The 26,471-nt window shown below is 41.1% G+C and overlaps 1 protein-coding gene and 1 long non-coding RNA gene across 4 annotated transcripts; one reads left to right on the top strand and one right to left on the bottom strand.

The window, feature by feature from the left end:
- Positions 1-1,852: 1,852 nt before the first annotated feature.
- LOC111224517 (inosine-5'-monophosphate dehydrogenase 1b) lies at positions 1,853-13,969 on the bottom strand. 3 transcript variants are annotated; one of them, XM_022749031.1, is made up of 16 exons: positions 13,854-13,969; positions 11,519-11,617; positions 11,271-11,351; positions 7,798-7,846; positions 6,080-6,181; positions 5,913-5,987; positions 5,270-5,476; positions 5,063-5,150; positions 4,760-4,959; positions 4,411-4,501; positions 4,146-4,241; positions 3,542-3,685; positions 3,260-3,404; positions 3,011-3,154; positions 2,838-2,921; positions 1,853-2,277 (listed from the first exon to the last, which is right to left on the bottom strand). In XM_022749031.1, exons 2-16 carry the CDS (start codon positions 11,614-11,616, stop codon positions 2,256-2,258), a joined length of 1,626 nt encoding a protein of 541 aa, XP_022604752.1. In that variant the 5' UTR covers position 11,617; positions 13,854-13,969; the 3' UTR covers positions 1,853-2,255. The 3 variants fall into 3 exon arrangements, with proteins under 3 accessions (XP_022604752.1, XP_022604753.1, XP_022604754.1); XM_022749032.1 differs by having other exon boundaries at positions 11,271-11,348; XM_022749033.1 differs by lacking the exon at positions 11,271-11,351.
- Positions 13,970-23,617: 9,648 nt separating this feature from the next.
- On the top strand, positions 23,618-25,183 carry LOC111224905. Its single transcript, XR_002665248.1, has 2 exons — positions 23,618-23,882; positions 24,543-25,183. It is a non-coding gene; the product is annotated as an uncharacterized LOC111224905 (long non-coding RNA).
- Positions 25,184-26,471: the final 1,288 nt, after the last annotated feature.

Below are 26,471 nucleotides of genomic sequence, written 5' to 3'. Positions count from 1 at the left end.
CCATACACAGTTTGATTTGTTTATTCTTCTTTACCATATTGAACAGCAAAAGAAACTGTTTTACTGTAAACATGTTCTGAAGTGATATTCCTCAAAAACTGATGGATTTATTGACTACCGAGTTCTTTTCCGTCCATCTAAAAAGCCCCGAGTTACTGTTTTGGTTGTTGGTTGCAGAGGCCACCAGTATGGCAACTGTATATGCTTCTCAATATACTGATGTTTAAATGATAAAAAAGTGCAGCGCTAAAAAACAAAAAAAACAAACTGTAAACCTAACATCTCAGTCTATTTGTGCTTTTTAGATGGACTAACAGGACTCAGTACTTGACAAGTAAGACATTTTAAGAACCTGAATTATGTCTTTAAGGTGGGAGACTGAAAACAAGCAGCAGTCATTTAACTGAATCTAGGTATATATTTCTCCATATATTTCCATGTACATTTTCTTGCAATTTATTCCAACTGCAAGACTGTTAGTCAAGTGAACCCTGTGGAGGGTAAAGTACATTAGCACATTAGAGAAAGCAACTCAACTCTTACAATCTGGGACATTTTATTAAAAAAAACAAAAAACAAAAAAAAAAAACCCATCTGGCAAAAGAACATCCATTATGAAATGTTAGAAAAGCCTACTCCTATATAAGCTGAATGATAACAAAAACAACAATAACTGTTTCAAAGTAAGAAAAAGGAGGCGAGTGTGTATAGCGGTTATGCATTACAATGCATTTTCACTGAGCTGTCATCTACAGCCTTTATCCATCCCTGTTTCAAGGCATATCTCTGGTAAAAATAAACATTAAGTCAGAAATAAAATAAACCTGTTACACAGAACCTATGCAACATAGTGAGAGCGCAGGACTGAACAAGTGACTAAGGTACCAAGCAACTTGTTGCGCCAATTTTGGTTTTGAAGTTACAAAAGAAGAGTGTCAGAAGAAGTGTAAATACACTTGGCAGTATGTATGCAATTACAACAAAGCAGAATATAAATACAGCCATGTTTGGCTTAGTGAAAAAACAAACATGCATATCAAAAACCCTTCATACTCAATTCAAATCCCCCAAGTCTATACAGGTTTAATATAAAGGTTGTTTAATCTAAAAGGGCAGAGAAATTATCATTCTCCTCATGAACTATTTTTTGATTGATATATTGATTTTAGCTTTTTTTTTTCTTTTTAATATACCTGATCTTTAGCTTTTGGTCACTTCCATGCTCAACATATGAACACTGAGATGGGACACTGATTATTTGGCTCGAGATGTCTTTGAGGGGGAAAATGAATGTCCACAGTGGCAGAGACTGTGGGTCTGACTTCTGTCTACCGATTTCAGGTGATGTCAACAGGATTACTGTCTTGGGCAATATCTCGTACATTAGGATCCACAATACACAAGTAAACAGTAAGCGCTTAAATATAAGCAGCTACCTTTTATTAAGTAGCTTATACCTGTGAGGTCTTAAAAATGCACAAAATATAACGGATAAGTTTGCCATGATACACCGACACACTGCACATAGAGAGACAAGTGTTTAATCTTGTTTTCTGCACACGCACTAGTGTGTTTAAAAACTGGGATGTGTGAGGCTTCCGACAGGGAGTTTGCTGGTAAGCGTGGATCCCCCAAAAATAAAAAAAATAAAAAATAAAAAAAAAGCCAAAAAAGATGCTGATGGGATCTGCACCATGGTCATTTTAGACTCACTAATAATAAGAGGACAAAAAACACAGTGCACCTTCTCTTACATCCCAACGTTCAGAACACACATTTTAAACCATATCTCTCACAGACACACACACGCACGCACGCACGCACACACACACACACACACACACACACACACACACACACACAAAACCCATAATTCATAGGCACACAGTCATTCACATTCTCTATCAACACACACACACACAAAATTGGGATCAGGCTGCATACTCAAGATACAGGTGTGTATGTCATTCCGAAAACCCTGATGCGCCGCTTCTTGAGTGCAAAATCCCAGGTGTTCCGAGGGTCGGTGTCAGTTTGAAGATTCTCACTTCGCTACGGTGCCTCTTTCCTCCCCCAAGCCGCTGGTTGGGATCAGACAGAGCAACGGTGGATACTTACGCATGGGGGGGGGAGGGCAGAGAGGGGTGTAGTAGGTGGTACGCATTTTAGCATAAGTGGCGGTTTCAACATTTGGTCGCTGTTAGATTGGGTGTGTCACGTGCGCCGCTGATGTGTGCTCCACTCCCGCCCCCAGTTCAGTAAAGCCGCTTCTCATAACTGTGGAGGCAAAGAAACATCGGAGAGGAATCAGCATTTGCTCTGATACAAACCACTTTTGTTGCCAAGACTTTCACATTCATGCAACAACTGCATCCACCCGTTATGCAATGTTTTGCCAGTTTTTTTTTTTTTTTTTTTTAAATAATCTTGCTGCTATTGAAGCAAATAATGATGGGAACTGAAAACACTAATGCTTTTTGCTGCATTGTCCCTCACAACTTCAGTCGCTTTATTTCTGCTCTCAGCATTTCCTAATGTCAACATCTAACAGGAAGTACAGTGCTGAAGACAAGCTGTTCGTTGGCAGTGTAATGACGAAATAATCTGTGACAATCAACAAAGAAACCACAGTTCCGAGTTTGCATATCCGCTCCTGCCACTGGGAACTCAAATAACCTGCTTTCACTGTAAAAACAAACTTGTTTCTACTTTCCTTTTCAAAAAGGAGGGTGTGTGTTTTTGCAATTAACTTTTAAATCATTATTCTATTCTATTCTTCATTATTCTCCAATGTTATCCAAATGTTTGTGTGTTCGTGTGGATGTTTTTGTACTTACGAGTGGAGTCCGTGAACGCCTCCCTCCACCTGTGCAGACATGGTGCGCTTCTCAAACTTTAGCTCTCCAGAGTACATCATGGAACTGAGAAGAAATGAAACATTGTAAAATATAACACACATAAAACTGAACTGGATTATAACCACTGACCAACACTAACAAAAACTACTCACCGGAGGACAGACAGACTCTTTGCCCCGATGTCCTGGCAGCCATGTTGGATACCGGCTATCAGGTATGGTGCAAACTTGTGGATGGACCCCTTGTCCTGGACCGAGCCCGACACACCCTGAGCTACCTTCACTTTGTCGCCCTCACTGTGGCAAAGACATCACCCAATTTATATTCATGGGGTGGGATCACCACATTGTAAAAGCTGCACTTTGAATTCGGGTTTTCACATCTTTAGACCTCCCACATACCTAAAATAGCGTTTCTGGCTGCTGGTGCTCTTCTCCATGGCATCCAGGGAGCCCATACCACGGTACTTTTTCAGCCGCACACCATCTGAGAAGAAGTACTCTCCTGGAGCCTCAGTGGTTGCTGCTAGCAACGAGCCCATCATAACTGGAGTGGGAAACAAGGGAGAATTATGTTTGTGTTCCTGTATTGCCCAACCTAACCTGATCACTGCTGTGATAAACCACTTTGTTGCTAAGAAGACTTGTTACAACATTTGTGTGTCACAATGTTTGAAATCTCACCAGTCGATGCTCCGAGTGACAGAGCCTTCACCACGTGGCCCACAGTCTGAATGCCTCCATCTGCGATGACTGGCACACCGAAACGCCTGGCGTACTCTGCTACCTTGTACACTGAGGTCCCCTGGGGCCGCCCACATGCCATGACTAGAAGGCAGAAAATATTTTTCATGACTGCCATGGAAACAAGTCAAACAACACATTCATGTGATGTGATGCAGAGCAGAAGTTGGAACAAGCAGAAATCAGCTGAAAAAAAAAAGTAGTATCTATTTCACTCATAACTAACAGAGATGTTTTGAGTTCATATCCTTTTGCTGCAACATGTCTCTTCTGTTCTTCTTGGTGAACGTGACCTAGTCTGAGCATGAGAGGCCGGTCCCCATGGCAACCCAGAACAGGGCCTTGGCAGATCACCATGACAACTAGGAGTGGTCTCAGGGTATTTGTTACCGCTAGCAACTGATCGCCTTTTCTTCAAACTGTAGCTCATAGCCAGATGCACAGCAGGGATGAACGTGCATTCTTTACCTATTTATCATTATGTCCTTATATTCAAATATACAGCTGCTTATATGTTCAAAGGATTTAAAACAGGATTGAGTACCTTCCTGCGTGATGCAGATGGAGCCACAGCCCATCCCGACTCTTAGAGCATCCACACCAGCATCGATCAGATTCTTGGCCTGGGCTGCTGTAACCACTGCAGGTGGAGGAACACAAAAAAAACAAATGGTCAGGAAATGTGTGCAAATGAAGGCTGCCGAAAACCCAGGGAGTGCTTTGTGTTCAAAATCAAAGTCCTTTGACCAATGCTTCATTCCACCCAGATGTACATATTTACAACAGAGGAGCAACACCTGTATACTCACCATTTCCTCCCACCACTTGCAAGTCTGGATACTTCTGTTTAATATAATTTATCATGTTGATTTGATACACCGAGTTGCCTTGTGAGGAATCCTAGAAATGCAAAAACATTCTTGGTTAAAGTACCTAACAGTGTGCATATTATTAAGACATTTCACACACATTCTGTAAGTTGAATTGAGGAGAACATTTGACCTAACATTACTGCTTGAAGATCGTTTTCAGATTCAAGTGTATATATATATATATAAAAAAACTCCAGTTTGGTTCTGGCCTTCTCAGACTTTTATGATAGACTGGCACCAGTGATAAATATAGAGCAACCACACTACAACCATCAAAAACACCCACCAGCACAACAACATCCACTCCAGCCTGCACTAACAGGTCCAGTCTGTATTTGTCATCCTCCCTGGTGCCGATGGCGGCGCCGCACAGCAGCTGTTTGCGTGAGTCTTTGGAGGCCAGGGGGTAGTCCCTGTTCTTCTTCAGATCTGTCCGGGCAATAATGGCCACCAGCTCGTCGTTATCATTTACAATGGGAAGCTTGCCTGGTTAACAGAGAAAGTGAGAGAAAGACAGGTTGTTAAGCTCCATGGAAGAGACTAAACTCAAACTAGAAGAAGCTGCTTTCATGCATGAACTTTTATTCACCTTTTTTACTGCGCTGCAGAATATCATTGGCTTCTTTCAGTGTAACGCCAGCTGGAGCCACAACCAACTCCTCCCTCTTAGTCATAGTCTAGGAGATCATCAGCACAATGTCAAAGTAAAAATGATCAAATGAGTGAAGCCAGTACAAACATTAAATTGATAGTTTGTTGGAAACAAAAAAAAAAAAGAAAAAATAAACATACACACCTCCTCCAGAGGTTTGCCATGGTCTTTCTCAGAAAGGAAGTCAATATCTCTGGAGGTGACGATGCCCACCAGTTTGCTGCCCATTTTGCCTGTCTCTGTGACAGGAATACCAGAGAAGCCATGTCTTACTTTGGCCTCAAACACATCCCCAACTGTGTGGCGCGGACTCATCACAACTGGGTCTGTGATAAAACCCTGCTCAAACCTCTGGAAACCAAACCAAACATAATTATTATAGTTATGGTTATTTATCCAAAGCAGCAAAAGCAGGGCAAAACCAAAAACACCACACACAAACACACACACACACACACACACACACACACACACACACACAGCAATAAATGAATAGCATTATGCAAACAACAATACAACAGTAAAAGTAACAGAACGCACGTACACACACAAACAAAAAACATAGAAAGAAGACAATTACCATAACCTATATAGGAACAAGACAGGAAGTGATTTGAAAGACAACAAACAACAAGACAACAAAAACAATAACAGTAATGATGCTTCTGCTACAACCAAACCACGTTTAGTGAACATCTGTTTTAACTACAAAATGCTGATATAGTATGACATAAAATACACAGAAGATATTAGTTATTTGTCCATATGAAGGATAATCGTAGTTTACCTTAACCTTGCGGACCTCATTGGCTTGGAATTCTGGTGTGCAGTTGTGGTGAATGATGCCAATCCCTCCCATTAGCTACCAAATCCAAAAGGAACGATGTGTGGATTTTAGAATCATGCAATTAAGGAAATATCAGTGCTCTTTTGCAATATTTTTTAATATCTTACCGCCATAGCGATTGCCATGGCTGACTCTGTGACGGTGTCCATGGGGGAGGAGATGAGAGGGGTCTTCAGTGTGATCTTCCTGGTCAGTGCTGATGTCAGGTCCTGGGAGACAAAAAGACAGAGGTACATATTTAAGAGTCTTAACATTCAACATTTTGTACAGGTTCCACCAGGGGGCAGACTGAACCAGGGGGATAGACAACACTCCACTGTTGTGTCTTTAAGTGGTTAATACAGTTAAATCCCTCTCAATGACACTAAAGGACATAACCTTAAATGACAAGAGGCCAGTGAGGTCAATTTAAGCAGAATTTTATAAGATAGATAAACAAGAGCTCCTTTAAAATAAGAATGGACATATTAGCTTTAGTGTGTTATTAAGTGTTCATTTGTGGTGTGAAATTCACACGCCATCTAAAAACATTGCCCTTCCTCTCAGGGACAGAAACCTGGCCATGCGAAAGAGCCACACAACAGTATCTCCAACTTTAACTTCTCACTGATTCCCACCACAGCCAGCACCAGGTTTTTGCTATCTTCACCTGGGGGAGTGAAAATAATGACATTCTTTGCACATGGGAAAACCAGCATATGAGATCTATGAGGTCCAAGCTTATTACTCCTTATCTGTGACAGATGTAAACTATGGAGGCTGCTGGCTGCTTTTCTCAGAGGTTCATTGTGAAGGCGAGAGAAATCACCTAACACCACTTCTCCATTTGGAGAGCACAACTGCACTAACCTGCTAAATTCAACTGAGAGTTAGGAAAGCATGTCAAGAACATCACGACCCCAAAGAATTTCCCATAACAGCTCCTCGCTCATGTGGCCCCTCATCAGGTTTCTAAAAACCTTACCCAGTGCACACAAAGCTGGTATATTACACATTTCAAGTGTACTGAGCTGCTCTGTGTGGACATGAACTACTCCACAGTTTTGACTGAGGCCAAATCTGGAAGCATTTGTGTTATTCAAGCTTGAATAGGCCCACTATCCTGTGGAAAAACTAGGGCAGCCCAAGACTCTGTGGAGACAACTAACCCATGACAACACGGCGAGACAGACAAGCAGCTCACACAGTGAAGCCAGCTCTCTCTAACGCTGAAGGAAAGAGCGAGAGATTAGAGATATCAATTAAATTAAAAACCCTCCCGAGATGGACAAAGCAGAAACGAGGGATTTCATCTAAAGCTCGGAGATTAACTCTCCCGTCATCTGCTGAGAGAGATGGATGAGCAACCGAGCAGACACAAATGTAAACACAAGGGTGAGGCAGCAGCCAGCGGGTGACCACAGCGGGTGACCACAGCGGGCAAAAATAGCAGGGCAGAAGAAATGATGCAGACGCTTTTACTCGGGCAAAAACAACACTATATTTGTGAGAGCTGCAATTACTAAAATGACGCTGAGGTCTGGAGTGGAGAGGTTTGTTTAAAAAAATTAAAAGAGACTCCACTGTAATAAGGCTGATGGTTTAGGAAGCGGTTCTGCCAAGAACAGTCCGTCTGCTGACGCTGCTGCACTGCACATTCACCATCACGACGGGTGTGGGAGAAACTGAGGAGACGATTGGCTTGTCCCTCAAAAAAGAAAAGAAAAACGCAGGAAAGTCTCTGCTCAGACGTGACACTTACTTGAAAACATTTGTCTGAAATTATAACAGAGCATACATGCCCTTTTGTCCTCTCAAATATCTGCAGCTATATATATATACTCACCACTTCGTCTGATGTAAAGTCAATGAAGCCAGGTAAAATCAGGAAGTCACTGAAAGACATAAACAAAACGCAAAGTAAGCAGCTGATCCTCACAATTTAGCAGTGCTGAGGTCTAAAAAAAAAAAAACAAACAAAAAACATCCACACTGCACTGAAAATGCCAGAAGCTAAAGAGTTCCTTGTGAACAACCAACATTTTGTAGTAACATCTACAAAATATCTCCAAGAAAAGCAGAAAACTGAAAATGTTTCCCTACATTATGGGTGGTATGAATTCACAGGGTGAAATGGAGATGGAAATGGAAAAGGAGAGCGCTGCTGAAAAAGATGGCTAACCTAACTCAGATGTGAATGTGATAGATAAAAACAAGAGTATGACTGAGTAGCCAGAATGTGAATGAACTTGAGGTTGTGCTCATCAGCTGTCATGCAGGTGTAATTAAATATCCGTTATCTTTTTTTTTTTTGGTTGATGACTTCTGATCTTTTTCTACTTGTTACCTTCTCTATAAAACATCTAGGACAATAGCAAAGAGCCTGTGACGTATTGCTGGATACTCTGTGTGCCCTGATGGTTCCCAGAATATTGCTAAGTGGCTAAGTGCAGACTGTGAATTTAGCCAGTACGTCCTGTACTTGGTTAAAAAAAAAAAAGAAAAAAGAAAAAAAAAGAAAATTGTACAGTTGACTTCTTTCAGCTCTTGGCCTGTATAAACACAATGAAAGGAGGAGCAAGATGAATGGAAGAGCAGGGCCCAGACTGAGGAATGGTGTGTTTGTTTTTCAACCAAACTCTGTAAAACTTTGTGGTTTTTGCAGATGGGTGTGAAATCAGGCAGGGGACAGATGGAAAGATGGAGGAATAAGGGCAGCTTTGTAAGCCATGTTGGAAGAAACTGGAGGGGGAAACTTAAAGACAAGAATAAGTCAAACAGGTAAATGGTAAACAGTACAGGTGTACATAATTGGGTCTAAATGAGAGTGGGAGTTGAGAGAAAAGGGGTGGGACCAATCTGTTGACAGATGATCCTCATTTTTTTCCTGCTCTAGTAAAGGAAGGTCTTAAACAGCCACACAAGATAGGACACTGCAAGAGAGGAGCCCAAGAGCCCAAACACCCACAAACCAACATGGGGACAAGCAAGAAGTCCAGCATACATCTGCTAGCATTTAACAGCCGCCACAAACCTCAGCTGCGGCACACAGGCTGCACCTACTGGCTCGGGATCAGTGCTACACAAGAGCTCGTTAAGTTGGTTTTGAATTCTGACGAAAACACCGGCTTGGTGACGATCATGGTTTTCCATTTGAATGTTAAATGTAGACAAATGCAAGATGCCAAGCATGAGTGTTTGAAAAGTAAATGCTTAGACAACTGTCCGTCTGTCCTTGCCCTGGCTGGGGCATTAAGTAACTAACAACACTTTACAACCACACCCAAAAAACACCAAAGCATTCCAATGCACGGCACCCAGTTTTTATTAATGTAGCAGCAAATTTAATAATGGTGAATCTCCATGAGTAACAAATGCATGTCTGACTCATCACTTTATTTGCTTTGTGTGACAGAAAAGCCACCAGTGCACTGTTAATACACTACAGTTGGCAGCAAGAGTTTATTTTGCTAATGATTGCGACTCTGTTGTACAAGTAACAATAAATCACAAACCTGTGCTTGTAACATACCAGCCTATGTTTGAAGTAATTGACGCTTCTCTATTATGGTGTTTAATGGTTTAATTGGCTGGTTTGGTTTTGCTGTGGAACAAAGGTGCAGTCCGTGATCGGTGTACAGCACTGCACCATGTGGTCTTGTATGTACAGAATAAAGGATGTAGTTGAGCTGAATGGCAATGACCCAATATTTACCCTGAACCAATAGCCTGAGGCTCGTGTGAGAAAGTGGAATAAGAGACGTCTACACATAACATACAATTCATCAATGTGTTTTTAACAGAGCCATAGACACACTGTCTATATTCAGGCAAAAGCACTAGGACACCTTTAATTTTGAGGCCATTTCAAGAGTGTAGACAGCAATGGAGTTCAGACGTAGATTTAATGAAGTGAACAATCATGCTCAAGACATGGTTTCTGCACCTGGTTCCAAGTCACAATATTGCAGGAAGCTGTCTCTCTCACAAAGCCGTTTCCGTCTTTCTGTGTCACTTTAGGTGGCTCACTTTCTTTTTCCTCTACTGAGAGTGAACTAGTCTATGAACACATTTAGAAGAACAGTACACACACACACAGACAGACAGATGTGTACACACACACACAAAATACAGAAACTTTAAATCTGCCTAAGAGAAACTCTTCCACTAAAATCTGTACTGTATTTGTCACACTAGTGTTAGAACAAGGTTAAAATGCAGGACAAATGGCTTGTAGAGACCCGTGCAGACTCTTTCATCCTCAGACCAATCCCATTCACCCCAGTTCCTCCTGCAGCTCACATGATGTCAATTCAGGCCATCATGTGCGCAACCTTTCCATTGGCCGTGATGCACTTGATTAGTTTGGAGGGTGTTATCCAATCACATGTGGACACACTCAAACATCATTACGTTTTCTATTCAATTAGCTTAAGCAGAAGCAGCATGATTAGAGCAAAGAATTTGATGTTTTTCAGCTGATAAAATCTTCCAAATACTTGAATTACTTGAATCAAAATGTTATTTTGTTGGCCTTATGCAGTTGATAATTATCTACATTATGTTATACACAATAGTGCATTAATGAATGGTCCTTAAGGGAATGCTGAAAAGGTATTTTAAGCAATGGCTGTAATGGTTGTTAGGACCTGTGGCACAACATATTGTTGAGGTAAAGCACTGTGATGACTTTAGGAGAATGTTCAGTGGAGCAAATGCAAGGTAAAAAGAGATGACATGCTTCACTGTGCCTAACAACCACCACAAGTGAGTTGCACAACGCTTTGCTTCTTGTTGTTTATTATTAAGAAAATCAAAAAGGTGATTACATGGATTAATTGCGAAAATGGTGATCTATGATGATCTATAAAGCATTCTTGATGTGTCACCAGAATGCCTACTAGAGGAGTGTGAGGGTAAGTAAGAGGTGAAAAATTAGTGCTTTAAGAGTACCTTTAGCAAAGCATCTGTCAGAAAGTGCACAAGCTGTTCTGTCATGCATTCATGCTGCAGTCACAGGACAGGTTGCGCACTTTGATGGTTAGTTGAGGTTAATGATGCAGCTCTGCCCACTGGAAGCAAATTTCATCCCCATGACCGAGATCCGGTTGAGCATTCCACCAATCCCTCCATTTATCTTCTGCATTCATGCACTTCCACGGCACCAGATTGAGATTTCTAGATGGTTTGTTTCATTCATGGTAAAGTTGCTTTAGACGGACAATCATTTGCTTCCCCTATATGAATTCACTATTTGGAGAGACAGAGGATTTTAACAGCACAGTTTAAAAACAGTTTAAAGATGACTGTTTTACTCACTTGTAAGTCAACCCATCTCCTTTAGAGCATAGCTCTTCAGCCGTATGACCATCGGAGACAACGCACTGTTGGTCAGATCTGCTGGTTCAAAATGTGTTGGCCATTACAAAGCACTGGTGCGTACACGTCACCCACCATTGCGCGCAGGTGAGGTTTTAAAATGAGGAGACCTTATTTTTAATTTATTTAATTACTTTACTGACATTTCAAAATAACAAAATCAAAGTCTGTGATGCAGGGAAACTTACTTGTATGTAAGGCCATCTCCAATTGAGAAGAGCTGCTGAGCTGAGAGTCCATCTTCAGGTACATAGCCAGTACCACCGCTGATTAAGTAATCCGCCATGCTGCCAAATGATAAGGAGAGGCAACTTCAGTCAGCTGTGTAGCCCCAGAATCAGATAAAGATGTTTATCTACAGGCAGTGACAGGATGCTCTGCAAGAACTCTAGACATCCACTTTACATACAGAGCTTTAGTGACCTTCTCACAGGAAGACATAACCATAGCAACATCAACATCCCTCAGCCAGCCACAGGTCACTGCGCCTGCGCGGCAGGTGCAAGATGCCACCGCTTCCTCTACTTTGCGAAAACAAACCATTAATCATCCTATGATGAACTTTCAACCCTGCTGTAAAAACTTGAGAGCATATGTTTAACGACCATTACAGAGACATTAGTGGACATTAAAAATATCACCAATTACACTCATAATCGAGTATACGTCACTGAAAAAAATCCTACCGTGATTTTTGTGCTGGGAAGGACACAGAGCGAATCTACTGTCTCTGCGTCGACAAAATTAAACCGTTATAACATAAATCGAGCGCATCAGAAATAAATAAAGCAAATGACAACAGTGCAGCAGTCCCCACACGACCGCGTGTTGAGCAAAATATGGCCGGGTGACCCACTAACAGTTCACTGGACCAAAATGTTCACAAGTGCACGCTTTCGATTTCAAGCGAGGTGATACTAAGGTCAATTGCTATAAATAAAATCATTGAAACGCGGTCTTAATGGCACACATTATCCTAAAAATGTATATTTTTTCGACTTGAGCGGTAACGTCTACTGTCCCGGTGACCTACATTGCATTACCAGTAGCTAGCAAACATTAGCTGCCGGTAGATAAAACAAAACATGCTAATTCAAATCCGTCTTTGTTTTTATAGTGACGCGACAACACAGCGTCCATGCTGCTGATCATCCGTGTTGCATTATCCATGCTAGTAACGTTGTCCATGTTAGCCCCTCTCTCATCTCTCACAATTCATAACTCCATGCCTGGTTAACCACCGTTTATCATCCACCAAACAGCACTTTGTCTTTTAAAAATTGGCTTACATTTCATCACAGTTCAGCCAGTGTTAAACCTGACCACATCCTAATGCTGGAATAACAGTTGAACCAAAACTAAAACTTGAAATTTTATTACATTAACTTCTGTTTTCAGTGTTCAATGCACGCCGAGTTGGATAGTGGCTCCCAATATATGCTAAATGATCTGACATATTTTTCTCCCCTGTATAACGCAGTTCAGAGAACAGAGGCAACACTATTTTACAACAGAGTTTTGTATTGCGTTCAGCGGTGCACGATTTCATGCCCACAGCATGTGTTGCATGCCGGTTGATAATGCCATATCTATCATTTTCAGGAACGCAAAGGGGAGGTGAGGTTACTTTACTTAAACTTATATCAAGTGAGCCTTCAATATGTACTATTAAAGATAAATGAAATAAAATAGACGCCTTTTTAATTAAAGCACATGACGCACTACATGAATATGTTTACGAACATACCGTGGCAACTGCTGTCTAACACTATTGACACTGTTAGCTTAGGGTAATAATACTTGTAATGTTAGCAAACGGTTAGCTAGAGGATTGGAGACACCCGTTTCATCAGCCAGCTGGCAATATGGCTGGCACCTAACCAACATTCCCTGAAATTCACAGGCAAGTTAACTCAGACCTGTAAATCATTAGTCAGTGTTTCGCACGAATAATTGTGCTTTCTCAAACACATTTGCCATGTTGAAACGGGCACTTGTGCCAGCGTTCAGGTACATTATTTAGCGACCGTTACAATACAATTTTGATGTTACCTCATTGAAATTTATACCAGCAGTGTACGAGCAGGTAAGCTCTATCCAAATGACGATAATACAAAGCTGTCACACCTGGCGCAGATATTTTTATAACTCACTAATGTACATGAATCTGAACTTTTTGGCAGACCAGACCTAAGCTGCGTCCAGACTACGTTTGACTTGCAGACATGTGGGAGCAGCCATTAGCATTTAGCATTAGCGGCGTGGTTATTACGGCTTCACCCACGAAAAAGGCTCCTGAGACGTTAAAGCTGCTCTCTCCATTAACAAGTAAGAAAGCATTTTAAACCATGTAGCCCCCTGTCTGGCGTGAACACCATAATCTTTTCCTAGACCGAGAAACGCTAGCTACAGCTGCCTAATGGAGCTGCTGATGCCCACGTTGACTAAAAGGAAGCAACTTTCCATGAGTGACCCTGCAGATGTCAGGCTGGGAGCGGTGGTGGACGCGCTAATTCAGTTTACCTCGTAGAAGAAACTAGAAGAAAACACCGGTCGTTCGTGGCTCCAAGATGTGAAAGTACAGGTCTGCATTAAAGTGAAACAGAAGCGATTGCCCGTCGCAGACAGTGCGTGTTGGTGTTATGTACTAGCGGCAGCGTCACATCCCCTCTCCCGTCAGAGGCGTGTTTAACCCTCTGCATCCTGCTCCTGACAAATCACAGGACTAGTTATGGACATAGGTTGTGGAACGAAGAACATGTACAAGAAGTGTAGCAAGAGTGACAGAAATGCTGATAGACTGGTCGTCAGTGAGCACTACTTTTTTAAGGCAACAGAGCTGTTGTCCCTACTTGAATTTGTATTATTTGAGGGTTTGTAAAATCTACTTGGACAGTTTTGGGCAGCTCTTTATACATCCACTACATTTTAAAAGGGAACTAGTTTCACTCCACTGTGCATATATGACAGCCTCAATAGTTACTTCTCACATTAAGATTTTCCATACAAACCCTTTCAACATCTTATAAAATACTATGCATTGTTAATGATTAGACTTTCCTAACAGTATTGCTGCATAATGAGTAGGCTACTTTTACTTTTGATTCTACAAGTACATTTTTTGAAGATACCTCTACTTTTATTTGTAATGGAGTACTTTATTGTGGAACTGCAAGTTTGACTGCATTTGAGTCATTTACCATTGTGCTTTGGCACTTTCAGTTTTCATTGTTTCGCTTTTTTTGTAAAATTTTCATTTTTAGTGCCATGTCAAAGGCTCAGAGCAAAAAATACATGGACACATCTGGTGGTGTGGACACCGTGTAGAGCTAGGTAGATACTGTGAAAGAGGAAATCATGTGGCTAAGTCAGCCTAATATGGGCATATTGATTCATTGATACTTTCATGCCTTAATTTTCCTTAATTTAGCGAAACGTTGTGTTGAATTTAACCAGTGCTGTCTGGATTCTGGTCACATGTAATTAATCTAAACTGGAAGAATGAATAGAATGAATTCAAAAAGCCCATCATGCTTATAGGAGCTAAGTGTTGGGCAGTCCGCGAAAGGGAAGCAACATAACACCGCACATCCAGGCACACACACACGTGCACATTTACATTACTTGGCAGTTTGTCAGCATGCTGCTCTTGTCATTAAGCTGTTGGCAGCATAAACGGTTAGCATGAGTTCCTGACAGAAAATCACTGTTGCTTTCACACACTTGAAAATACGACTGTCAGGATCTATTATCTCAGCTTCATGGAGCAGAAAGATCAGAGTAAAATGATTTACTATCAATAAAAAAAAGTTTTTTTGTTGTATGTGCTGCCAAAACCTTTACACATTTGATACTTTGGCAACATCAAGAGCTATTTTTAAACATGTTGCAGCCAACTTCAAGTCTGTCTCCTGGCAGGACTGCGGTCACCTTAAACAATCTTGCATGTACAAATCAAATTATGGCGATTTGACACAGAGATTCAATGCGAATATATGGCTAACACTGTTTTGTATTTGCAGTTGTACTGTAATGGGGTTTCCAATCATGGCATAAAAAAAACAGATCCATCTGTCAGAAATTAGGGATTATAATTCAGAGTTGGGATTAGGGAGTTAGGGAGTGATCCTCTGTATTTAGTGTGCTTTCATCTTCAACTTTGGCAGGCAGTGTGACATAAGTCATATAATATTTAAGTTGAACGAACAGGGTATTGTCTACAGATACACAGAGTTTTTCATTTTTTGTGTAACAGTGCTATTCATGGGGCTGGTGCTATGGTATGAGGACCTGCATATTGACCATTTCTCACAGAGATGCACTTCAGATGTCAAATACAATAAAGAACCACGAGGTCTTCCCTCGAACCCAGTGTACTTCACAGTCCTCCCTTGTTCTATAATAATCTTAGGAGAGAGTTGCTAGATATGTCTGCCAAGGTGACTCAGTGGGATCCGTTTCCCATTCTGTGTTTGTGTCAAATTAAATGTGGGTCATTGCAGATATGGGTCAGTGGTTCCTTTATGCACTGTAGCTATTTTGAGCAGTTGATTCAGGCTTGTTTATCCGCCCTGCAGCATGCTGCTCTCTCCTTGATGGTGCATCGTGGAATTGTCTGTGTTCGTGAGGGGCCGAGGAGCCGTGATAAAAATAGGCCCTGACAACACATCTTTTTTTGGCATCTTCTCATAAGCCCAAATGATTATCTACAGGGCATTTCAAACAACTCAAAAATGAAGTGTGCCATCCAAAGCAAGGGATTTAACCTCAAGGGCATTTGCAAACTGATCCAAATGCAAGTATGTGTGGACATGTAAACTGACCTGATGGCATGAAGGTAATTTACATGTGCAGCCTTATGAAAGCACAGCCAGTGGAAGCAATGAGAATGACAGAAGTGACTCACATCATCATGAGGGTTGAAATTCTATTTTTGCTAAGTCATTGTTAGTCTTACTTTTGCACTTATCTTTTTGAATCAACATTGATCCTCCTTCCTTTCCTTCCATCCTTTTTGTAATTTCTGGAAAAAGTTTGAGCATGTATTCAGTTTTTTTGCAGAGCTCTCGCACTTGCTGCCAAGAAATTTATTCTGCAGCCTCCAAATTTGCAAAAACAAACAGCTCCAAAAAGTCTTTCTGTTACATTCTGTGAAAAAAGTGAAACGAACAGATTTAATCTGCACACTGATGGAGTTACACTAACTCACCTCTCTGGGACAAAACCGGCCTGGATGCGCGTGGCGCTGTATCGCTGGGCTGCAGTTTCATGTCCATGGCCGTATGAGGTTTGCCGGACATACTGGTCACCTTCTCGGGATCCAACATTGGTATGCGTAGGCTGAGTGTCCCCCACAATTCTCCTATAATCCACCTGCTGGCTCTCCCTCGCTCCTTCTGCTCCAAAGTGCTCATAACCATACCCCTCCATCATCCGTCCAAGGTCAGCCTCTTGTTTTTAAACAGATTGTACAAAATCAGACAAGATATCCGACACCTGAAGGTTACATTAGGGTCAAAACAGTAGAGAATTTTTTTTGTTGAAACCTTGGCATTATATGAACTTCATAACTAAAGTTTAGTAAGAGTTTGGGGGTTACATTTTGCAAAACAAATGCAAAATCTCCATTTGTTTCTAGTATCCTTATCTGAATGCCAGCGCCTGCTCTATTTACTCTGTTGCTAACTTCCAGACTAGATACCGAGCTGCATAGGTGTTTCCACAGAGAGCAAAACAGAAAAAAAGACCAGTGTCAGGCGACTCCGTCTGCTCCTGAACAGGATGCACCTGCCTACAAAAAGGCACCAGCCACCTCTAGGCGTGTCAATAGAGGGCGTCACCTAGGAGATTCTCCCACTGAGAGGGTGTTGCTGTGGAAATGATGCCAGCAGCGGAGTGTTGTCGTGGAGAGGCCGTTGTGCTGATGTCTTCGTTGACCGTGGAGGAGGTCTTCTGTCATGTAGGTAGAGGGTAATGCAAAGAGTAGAGGAGCACAGCAAAGCCCCGCACTGCACTTATATGTGGGATAAAGCAGTCATTGCCTTGAGCGTTTCTCTACCAGTTGAATGGAGTGAGTGGTCCTGTCCTGTTGAGTGCTCCATGAAGCGCTCTCTATGTCTTGCTCCCCCTCTATGCATACGTTAATCCTGCTTTCTATCAGTGGAAGAACGTCACTTTCACAAAGAGGATTTCAGAATTAGAATGAACAGGACTATAGTGTCAAGCTCTGCAAAGAGAGCAGCACATTTTACCGCTGTGGTGTGTTATTTTATTTGTCTCAGCGGGCTCTATTAAAACCAAATACATACAGCAAACATAGCATTGTGAAAGAACTGCATTTGGCACAGGGCAGTGGTTTTTTTTTTTTTTTACTACTCATTTCAGCTCCTCTTACCATTACCCACTGGTATGATTTGTATTGCTTCTTGAGCTTTGCGCAGGCCTCATATAACCACTCCACTTCCCTAATATAACACAACATGTACCTTGACACTGCTGAGTGAAGTTTGCACCAAAGTGTCAGTGTTGCATAATCACTCAGAATGGTTTCAGAAGCAGTTTGTTTTCAAATGAATATCGCTAGCGAAGTTTTCACGTGTCAGATTGTTTGTTTTTTTTTTTACATGAGAAAAGCCTGTGAACCCACACTGTCAGTGCGCTGTAAATACTATGTATGGCATCAATATGTTGTTGACTCTTTTGTACATGATAAGGGATCATCATCATCTTAAAAGGATTCCCACACACACACACACACATATACACACATTTGGGGCGTCCCTCTTCTCAAAGGGATCACCTCCAGGTGACTGACTGTTTGTGGCAGCTGGTGAGACGTTAAGATGGAAAATCCTCTTAGCTTGTCCTCTGAGGCTCTAATAAGTTCCCCACTTACAACCCACATTCATCTATAACACATGGTAACAGAAAACCCCTCACCCACACAGTGCAGATAACAAAATGAGGAAACTGACACATAACTGATACATATTAAAATTATCCGTGGCATTAAAGGGTCAGTGTCACATGCTGGAGGGACGGGAGGAAGCCACTCTAAATTTCACATGTGCCTGTCCACAGGTTGTGCGTGGTCCCTCCTCATTCAATCACTTAATCATAATGCCTGTCATGTGCACAGCGTGAGTAGTCATTGACTGGCTGAGACAAATGAGAGTCATGAGATTTAACACAAGGGTTACCCTTTCCAACAAAAGAGTACTCCTTGTGTGTGTAAGCTGATCTGAATCTACAGTAGTTGTAATTAATTTCACGTCATACTACTTAGAGCACAGGCTAGTCCCACAGCTAAAAGCAACTGAGGGACTTTATAAAGTGAAAGTGAAAATTGTGATTAGCTGTTTATTTTTATTGTACTTCAGTTTTACTTTGTCTGTTATTGCTGTTATTTGTCAAAGGTCACAGCCTGTGGGAACAGCTGCATCATGTACTCTGTGGCTCTGTTGAAAGCGTTCTAAAGACAGAGAGTAAAAGGACAGCCTGAGTTACCCTGAGGCAAAGATTTGCTGTTGGACCACTGCCACCTACCATTCTCTGTGTACTTTGCATGTACCCTGTTACATACAGCATTAGGTACAAAGCACACAAAGGAGCACATATGGCAGCTTCATTATATTCCCAGAGACCAACCAGTAATCCAGAGCTTGTGGTGACAAAATTAAATTGTGAAAATGCACTGACATACAGTGAACCTGGGAGTTTGGGGGACCCTGGAGGTCTGTGGACTGGGAGCAGTTGCCCACTTTGCCTGGTTGGTAATTCAGCCTTGGTTACAGACTGGGAATGTAGAGTTTGAAAGACTTGGGTGTTTAACAGGAGAGAAGTGTCTAATGAAGCAATGCTGTCTAGTTACATTAGCATCCAGTGTTTCTGGAGTTCGACCCTTATCTAATAGCCAGTATAATTTGGCCTCTGCTGCATAGATTTTGACCATATTTTTAAATCTATCTCTCACAAGTCCTCCAGGATTATGCAATTAATTTGCTCGAGTGCACTGTAAAATAAATGTTCAGTTCTGACACCATAATTTCGACAAAGAATAGAAAGCATAGCTACAACATGTATGTCCGTGCATTGTTTGGGGACCAACCAGCAAGACACAAGTTTCAGATTTCAAAATGGTGGGTTTTATTATTGGGCACTAAAGCGGTCAACAAAAGAGCACTAAACTCAAAGGGCAGCAGAACTGAGTGACTTAAACTGAACTCAGTAAAGACAAAATTGACCTAACTCAATAACAAAGAGACAGCACTGAAAACTGCTCATTGCATGAGTCTGTTTTTACATAGTGAACAGACAAGCAGCATAGTAACTCAAGAGAAAGGAATATTAATCCAACCTAAAGACAAATCACCAATAACCCAGTTGGAAGTTTATATCGCTTTCTTTGTCTTGCTTGACCAAATTTAAAAAAAGATGGCTTTGTTCCATTTAAATGTCCCAGTAATGCTGGAAAATGCTTTTTATTGGCATTAACCTTTGTCTCTAAAACAGGAGAGCTTCGTCATTTCATGTGTCAAAGTTAAAGTCAGGTTAAATTCTGAGTGAAGCAAAGGAGGCCGGGTCAGTGTCTTCCCCCATTTCACACAGAAATTAATGGGAAGCAAATTTTGCTCTGACTGCATCATAAGCAGTGAGAGTGTAAGCTTACACAAACCATGGACACTCAACTGACACACACTGACAATGCAGAGCAGCACTCTTTAAGATTATTAATAACAGTTGATACAGTATAATATATGACACAGCATCAAAAGCATAAGAAAGTTAATGTTGCTTTGATTCCATTTAGCTGCTTCACTTTCATGAATCTTACTATAGGCTTTTTTCACAGCAGACATTTTGACTTATTAGAACAAGAAAAGAAGAGGTGAACCAAATTTCATTATATATATATATTATAGCTGAGTTGCATCACATGTATGCCATGCCAGTGACCCAGCACGCACACTACTAACTCACCAAGGTGAAATGCAGTTGTTTTTGATGTTATCAGTAACATCTGTGACTCTCCTGCTGTGACTCGCCAAAATGTCTGCTGTGGAAAGGGCCCATTATGATAGAGTGTAATAAAACAAAACATGGTATAAATACAATAGAATCAGTGTTCTGAAGTGTTGAAGTGTAATCTGTTGAATTTTCCTTTTTACACAACATTAAGGACATCTCTCCAAGCCTGCAGTCATGACAGTACTCTGGCTGCTTAACTATCATACACTGCCATCTAGTGGATGCAATGTTTTAGTGCCCCAAATGCCATAATAATCTCCTGAGTAAGGGCTTTCTGAATGTAGTTTTCTGACTGTTTGTCACAGATGTGCTGCCATGTACTTTGTCATCTCTACTCAGAAATCAGAATCGGTTTCTAGTCTAGTCCGAGTCTGTCATATAAACCATTAATAAGTGCTCGTTCCTTCACTTTTTTAATAATCACCTGACAATAACTGGGTGCACTCTTTGTGTTATAACTGAAGAGTTTCCGCTGATTCACAGTCTTCTATTTTCTCTCTGTACCATTGTTTACCTGTTTTTACTGACTCCTTTCAGTGTGTGTACAGTGTTATAGTTAAAAGTGGCCTAAAATGAAATTTATAAAGAAAATACCATTGTTTCTCCTTGACAGCTGCCTTTAAGTCCAGGAAGTGAAATGAAAAAAAAGAAGGATTTAGTGTGTGTGGGCATGAACTTGTTTTACTACATTCATGGGGTCTAAAAACCAGGAGCCCAATATACTTGGGGGACCGAGATGCTGTTAAGACTTAGTTTTCAGGGTTAAAATTAGGCTTAGGTTAATGTTAGGGTGAAGGTTGGGGTTAGACATCTAGTTGTGATAGTTAAAGTTAGGGTAAGGGGCTAGCCAATGCATTATAATAATGGCGGGTCCCTACAAATACTGTAAAACTGAGAGTTGTGTGTGTGTGTGTGTGTGCTGGCATGCTGCGTGCTATGTGAGTAATGTGAATTATTGGCTGCCTTTCAGTTGCTGCTGAAGAAGAAGAAATCTTTGGCAGTTAGTGAAAAGGGCAGTGAGTCAGAGTACAGCCCCCGAGCTCCAGACTCTAAAAGCAGGTTGCTCAACTCTATGCTTTTTCTTTATAACCTCAGGAAATTATAAAACTTATATCATAAGCACTCTACAGTAATTGTCAATCACCACACAGAAGAAATGATTTGTGAATTTGTACGGTGCAGGCTTGTCTGAGTTAATATGCCGCAGTATCCTCAACTTTTTTGCCTCATAACTTATTAGTAGTATTGATTACTTATATACTCTCATAGCAAATGTGTAGTGTTGATTTTTCGAGTCTGCTCTACATCTGAGCTACTCTCGCTGAAATGTCCTAATGACAATCTGGGCTGAGTTTCCTCAGAAATGGAGCCAGCCCACAGAGGAAATGAAATCGTCCCTTTTTCATGAAAAAGATAGAACAGTGCTGTTCTTTAGTTGCTGGGAATTTTTCAGAGCAAAAGTCTGGAATCTCCACTCTGGCATGTGACTGGATTGGAAAACCCAAAACATTATCTACTTTATGTATATTTCTGATAAAAGACTGCAGGCAAGTCTATACAGCGTGGTGGGGTAGGATCACGGCCGTCCTGGTTTATGAGGGAGTGTGTGTGTGATGAAAATGAAACATGAATACAGTATCTTCCTTTATGATCACTCAATGTTTAGCCGTGAGTCAGTAACACACTGCAGTTCATCTCTAAATGTCAGCAGTCTGACTCATAAGGAAGTGAGACAGTTTTTGAGAGATCCTCTTGCTCTTTATCATCTTGTTTATGTTTATATGCTATTTCTGTCATCAGATATGATCTGTTAAGTCTCTAAGAAACTGTAATGGAACTGAAATGAATAAATGTTCAGTTATTCAAAGAAAAAAATTCATCATAAAATTTTGTATACAAATTCATTGTCCCCAGAGGATGACTCCTACTGACACTGAGGAACCCCTAACTTTCACTCTTTCATCACCATGAGGTTGACATTTGTGGTTTTAGATGAAATGTCTTAGCAACTATTGTGTCATGAAATATGGTTGAGACACTCATGTTCGCCTCAGGATTAATAAACAACTCTGGCCTCTTAAAAAAAAAAACTCCACTGATTTAAATTTCACTCCTGTAACATTGTCTAACTCATGATGAACAGTTGAAAAAGTATAAAAATCGATTGAGCAGAACCAGAGTTATAGTCTTTTTTCTTCTATGCATTCTTCATCCGTGTCGAAAACTGGCACCTACATTACCCATGATACAACTCAACCACCAACAGTTCTAAGGGAGATTTGGGTGTGTTATGCTAATATCGGCTAATGTAGCCTCCAGCCTCCAGCCTCAAGCAGAAATGTGGAGTGGAGTACAGAGGTTTGGTGAACCCACTTCTTTGTAAATCCACACCCCCAGATTGTTCTCATTTTCAAACTTGTCGTCTTTAGCCCCAGTTTACACTGACTCGAGTGATATTACTTCAGTTTATCAGACTACAAACAGCCCCCCCCCCGGGGCCACAAAAGGCTTTATTCAACTCTTAGAATTTCCCTTTAACCATCCATGTCATCATCAGGTCAAAATGTTAACCACAACTTTTAGGACTAAATACTACTGACGTTTCCATCAGCTGTCTCAGCTGTATGTTGTCTTCAGTGCTAATTATCAACTACAGCTAGTTAAACCATTTTGATACTGCAAAAATACAACCCAGCTTATAAACTGTTGAACATGTTAAACAGTTTTTCTATTTGCTAAAGCATCAACATGTTAAAACATGTCATTGTGGTTCAAAATGCCCAGCAGTATGCTGGATTAGTGGTTTGGAAACAGGCTTTTTTTTATGTCATTAGAAGGTTGTGTCATGTTCTCAGACATTTTAAAACTATGAATAAGCCCCCCTGGCACTTTTCCATGGAAGTGCGATACGTTCACTTGAGAGAAAAGTGTTTTCCATGAATCTCTGAAGTAAAGTGAAAATTGCCTCACAGTTCTGACAAACATTCTTCCTCGGAAACATTTTATTTTTCACGTTCAGTTTCACAACTTTCTTACAGTAATACATGTATTGCAGTAATGCAAAAACAACACAAATTAAAAAGCTTTTCGATGAATGTGCAGAATTTAAAGACTGGAACCTCACCGAGACACTTCATTAAGACGTGACGACCCAGTGGAAATTCCTGAACTCTCCTCAGGCTATCTCAATCTTTGTACACACAGGAAATCGCGGCTTTCTTACGAGGTGATGTCACTGTTACGCACATTAATCTAGCACGGCTTTCATATAGGGGGGCCAACAGCTCACTCAGCACAGGAGAGCAAGAGACGCAGACTGCAGCTGTGGGATTCAGCTCCGCCTGGGATGAAGACTTTCTCAGCGCTTAGCAATAGAAAAAACATCTGAAACCGCTCAACGATTACAATAAATATATAAATATCAGCGGATTTCTCTGCAACCGCCCCGTTGGTTGGAAACAACTCCAGCCGACTCCAAAGAAAGGAGCAGCAGAGGAAAAACACCGCCGTTCAGCCGGGCCTGTGGTAGGTTGTTTTGTTGTTCTGCCTGAATGTCAGGGTTTTGTTAAAAGTAACTTAGCGGTAACGAACAGACAGGAAAACAATTGACGCTTGTTCTCGCTGTGTGGTCTTGTGTTTTATCATTTCTTAAAGCCATGTGCTCTGTGACGGACTGCTGCCTTCAGGTTCGTGTCTGAAGTCCCCGCTTTTGATTTTGATCGGTCTTAAGTGGAATTTGTATGTAAATGACACAGCTACAGTCCCATCTGTAACAGCACAGTGTTTAGTGACTGTTGTTTTTGCAAGAGTACCATATATTGTACAGGTAGAAGAAGAATTTAGTCATATGCATCACTTCTGATATAAACGTGTCTAATATTCTTTACGTAAATTAATTTTCTCCAGTAGTCTTTAAATGCACCACTAGCCTAGGCTACTGGTTCTTCCTGTTGATATGGTCTGGTAACCATAGCTTATAGCTTTGTTGCAGGTAATTTCCCACCAGGCACCACCTCCTTTCTCTTAATCCTCTGAAATGCATTGTGTGTATTGTTCATTCAGTCTGTAGCTATGTCATGTTGAAAATAATGACTCTTAATGAAAATGTGAATTATCTATCTATCTATCTATCCAAAATAAAATCTACAATTAAAGAATTAACTGATCTTTTTTCCCCCTCTGCAGCCGATTGTCCTCTTCCATTGGAACCATGGTGGCAGCAGTCCTTAAGTTGTATTTCATTGGAACCGCGCTGACTGTCCTTGCAGTCATTTGTGGAATAGTGGACTCCTTTGGTGGTCTGATGTATGTCCAAGACCGAAACTACATACTGGAGCTGGACCACCAGACACAGAGGGAGCTCTCGTCAAGCATCCACCAGCGACGCTCGTCTGTGACTAAAAACATCGGCTCATAGTGGAGAGAGCCTTGGACGTGATTTACAGAAATGTCCGCTGAATGGACACGTTGGACACTGTGGCAATGGATCAAGAGACTGTGAGACTTCATGCTTCCATTGCTGAGTTTTGATATCATTATTGTGTCTAACTTCTAATACGTGTTGTGTGCTTTGGAAAAGCTCAACATAGGACTGTTTGTTGATTATGGATGCCTAATCCCATAACATGTCTATTTGTTCCACTTTGTATGATCTGCTGTCAGACACTGTAGCAGCTACTCTGAATCAAAGCAACCACAAATCTGACCCCAAATGTGACAGCACTACTGAACCGTCTGCTTTGCGCTAACTGAGGAAGTTTTGTTCTTTCTTTTTGTCCTGTCTTTTTTTTTTTCTTTTTTAATAAAAGGAATTGAATTAAATGGAATATACTGCAGCCTTTTCTAAGAAACAGATGTCATAAGCTGTTCACTGGAAAAGGTTAAAGCTGGAACCTCAGGGATCTGCAGTGAATTAAGAACTTAAGGTTTATTCAACAGGAGATCGCATTAGACCCAATGTGTTTTACAGTATCATACAGTGAGCACAAAAAACACACACCCATTTAGGGCTATGTTAACCCTTACTGACCTGCAAGGTGTCTTCGCTTTGAAACAGTCTAAGACTCAGATAAAACACAAAAAAAAAAACTTAGTACAAGAACTTGGTACAATTGAAAGCAACTGTGCAGGACCCACAGTAGTCAAGTCAGCTCATGCTTTATTTGTATGGGTTTGATCAATATCACATCCAATATCTTTTCAAAGGTATTCACCAGTCCACACAAGCAGCAGGTCCCAACACGGCCCAGGATCTTAGATGACTAAGATAAAGCAATCTGTAAAATTGGAAACCTTAAAGGAGGCAATTAGAGATCTTTCCCAATTCAAATGTGTGTTGCACAACTGCTGACCTGTACAGTCTCGACTCCATGTCCCTGCAGTCAATAACTACGTACTGACAGTAAATCAAAAGCTACATTAAAAACAGCTGCTCAAATAGTTGAAGCCTGTGGGAATTGTTACTCTCTGCTCTGTGCAGCTTGTTAGCCTCTTGTATTGATTTGATGACCCAACTTTAGGATTCAGTGTAATTTCTCTCATTCAGGTTCAGATATCTTTGTCATGAGTTGTCAGAGACTGGGGGGAGGGACCCCCCTCCCCCTGCTGCTCATTTTGAGAGTTCCACAATCTTTTTCCTTTTAAGGTTTTTAACATGAACCTGCAACAGACTGAGTTTACTACTGCATTATGGGAAGTGTAGGATTCAGTATTTATGGCGTTTGACCCATAGAAGGAACACTGTTGCTCTGTCCTCTGTTTCTCCGCTCTACCCCCTGACCCAAGTATGAGGAAGTGTACCAGGTTCCTGTAAAAGCCTCATCACCATCAGGGGCTGCAGTGGTAAGATTTGCACGTACACACACACTAATAGGGACTAGTCATCAGAAGTGAGACACTGGTTCATGGTTAATGCGTCACCTCTTTCTCACAAGGTAGCAACTTCCTACTTGATTGATTTGACCTATTTTCATGTGTGGATTCCACTCCCTTACACAACATATGGATCCAATATAACCAACAGCAAATAATTACATACTTTTGTCTGTAACTGGATCCTGTTTATTATATAAAAAGTGAACATCTGGACAAGATTACAATGTATAAATGGTGAAG

Source organism: Seriola dumerili, unplaced genomic scaffold (genome assembly GCF_002260705.1).
Source record: "Seriola dumerili isolate Sdu_G_001 unplaced genomic scaffold, Sdu_1.0 BDQW01000138.1, whole genome shotgun sequence".
NCBI lineage: Eukaryota > Metazoa > Chordata > Actinopteri > Carangiformes > Carangidae > Seriola > Seriola dumerili.
Note: the sequence above shows the minus strand (reverse complement) of the source record. Positions and strands in the feature narration are given on the sequence as shown.

What these genes read in the sequence shown, in the direction of transcription:
- LOC111224517 (XM_022749031.1), bottom strand. Translation starts at nt 11,616, where the DNA reads ATGGCGGATTACTTAATCAGCGGTGGTACTGGCTATGTACCTGAAGAT. An exon ending in GAGTGGATGTTGTTGTGCTG is followed by an intron (nt 4,502 to 4,759) that starts GTGGGTGTTTTT and finishes TTGCATTTCTAG; the next exon opens with GATTCCTCACAAGGCAACTC. An exon ending in AAGAGTCTGTCTGTCCTCCG is followed by an intron (nt 2,922 to 3,010) that starts GTGAGTAGTTTT and finishes ATTTCTTCTCAG; the next exon opens with TTCCATGATGTACTCTGGAG.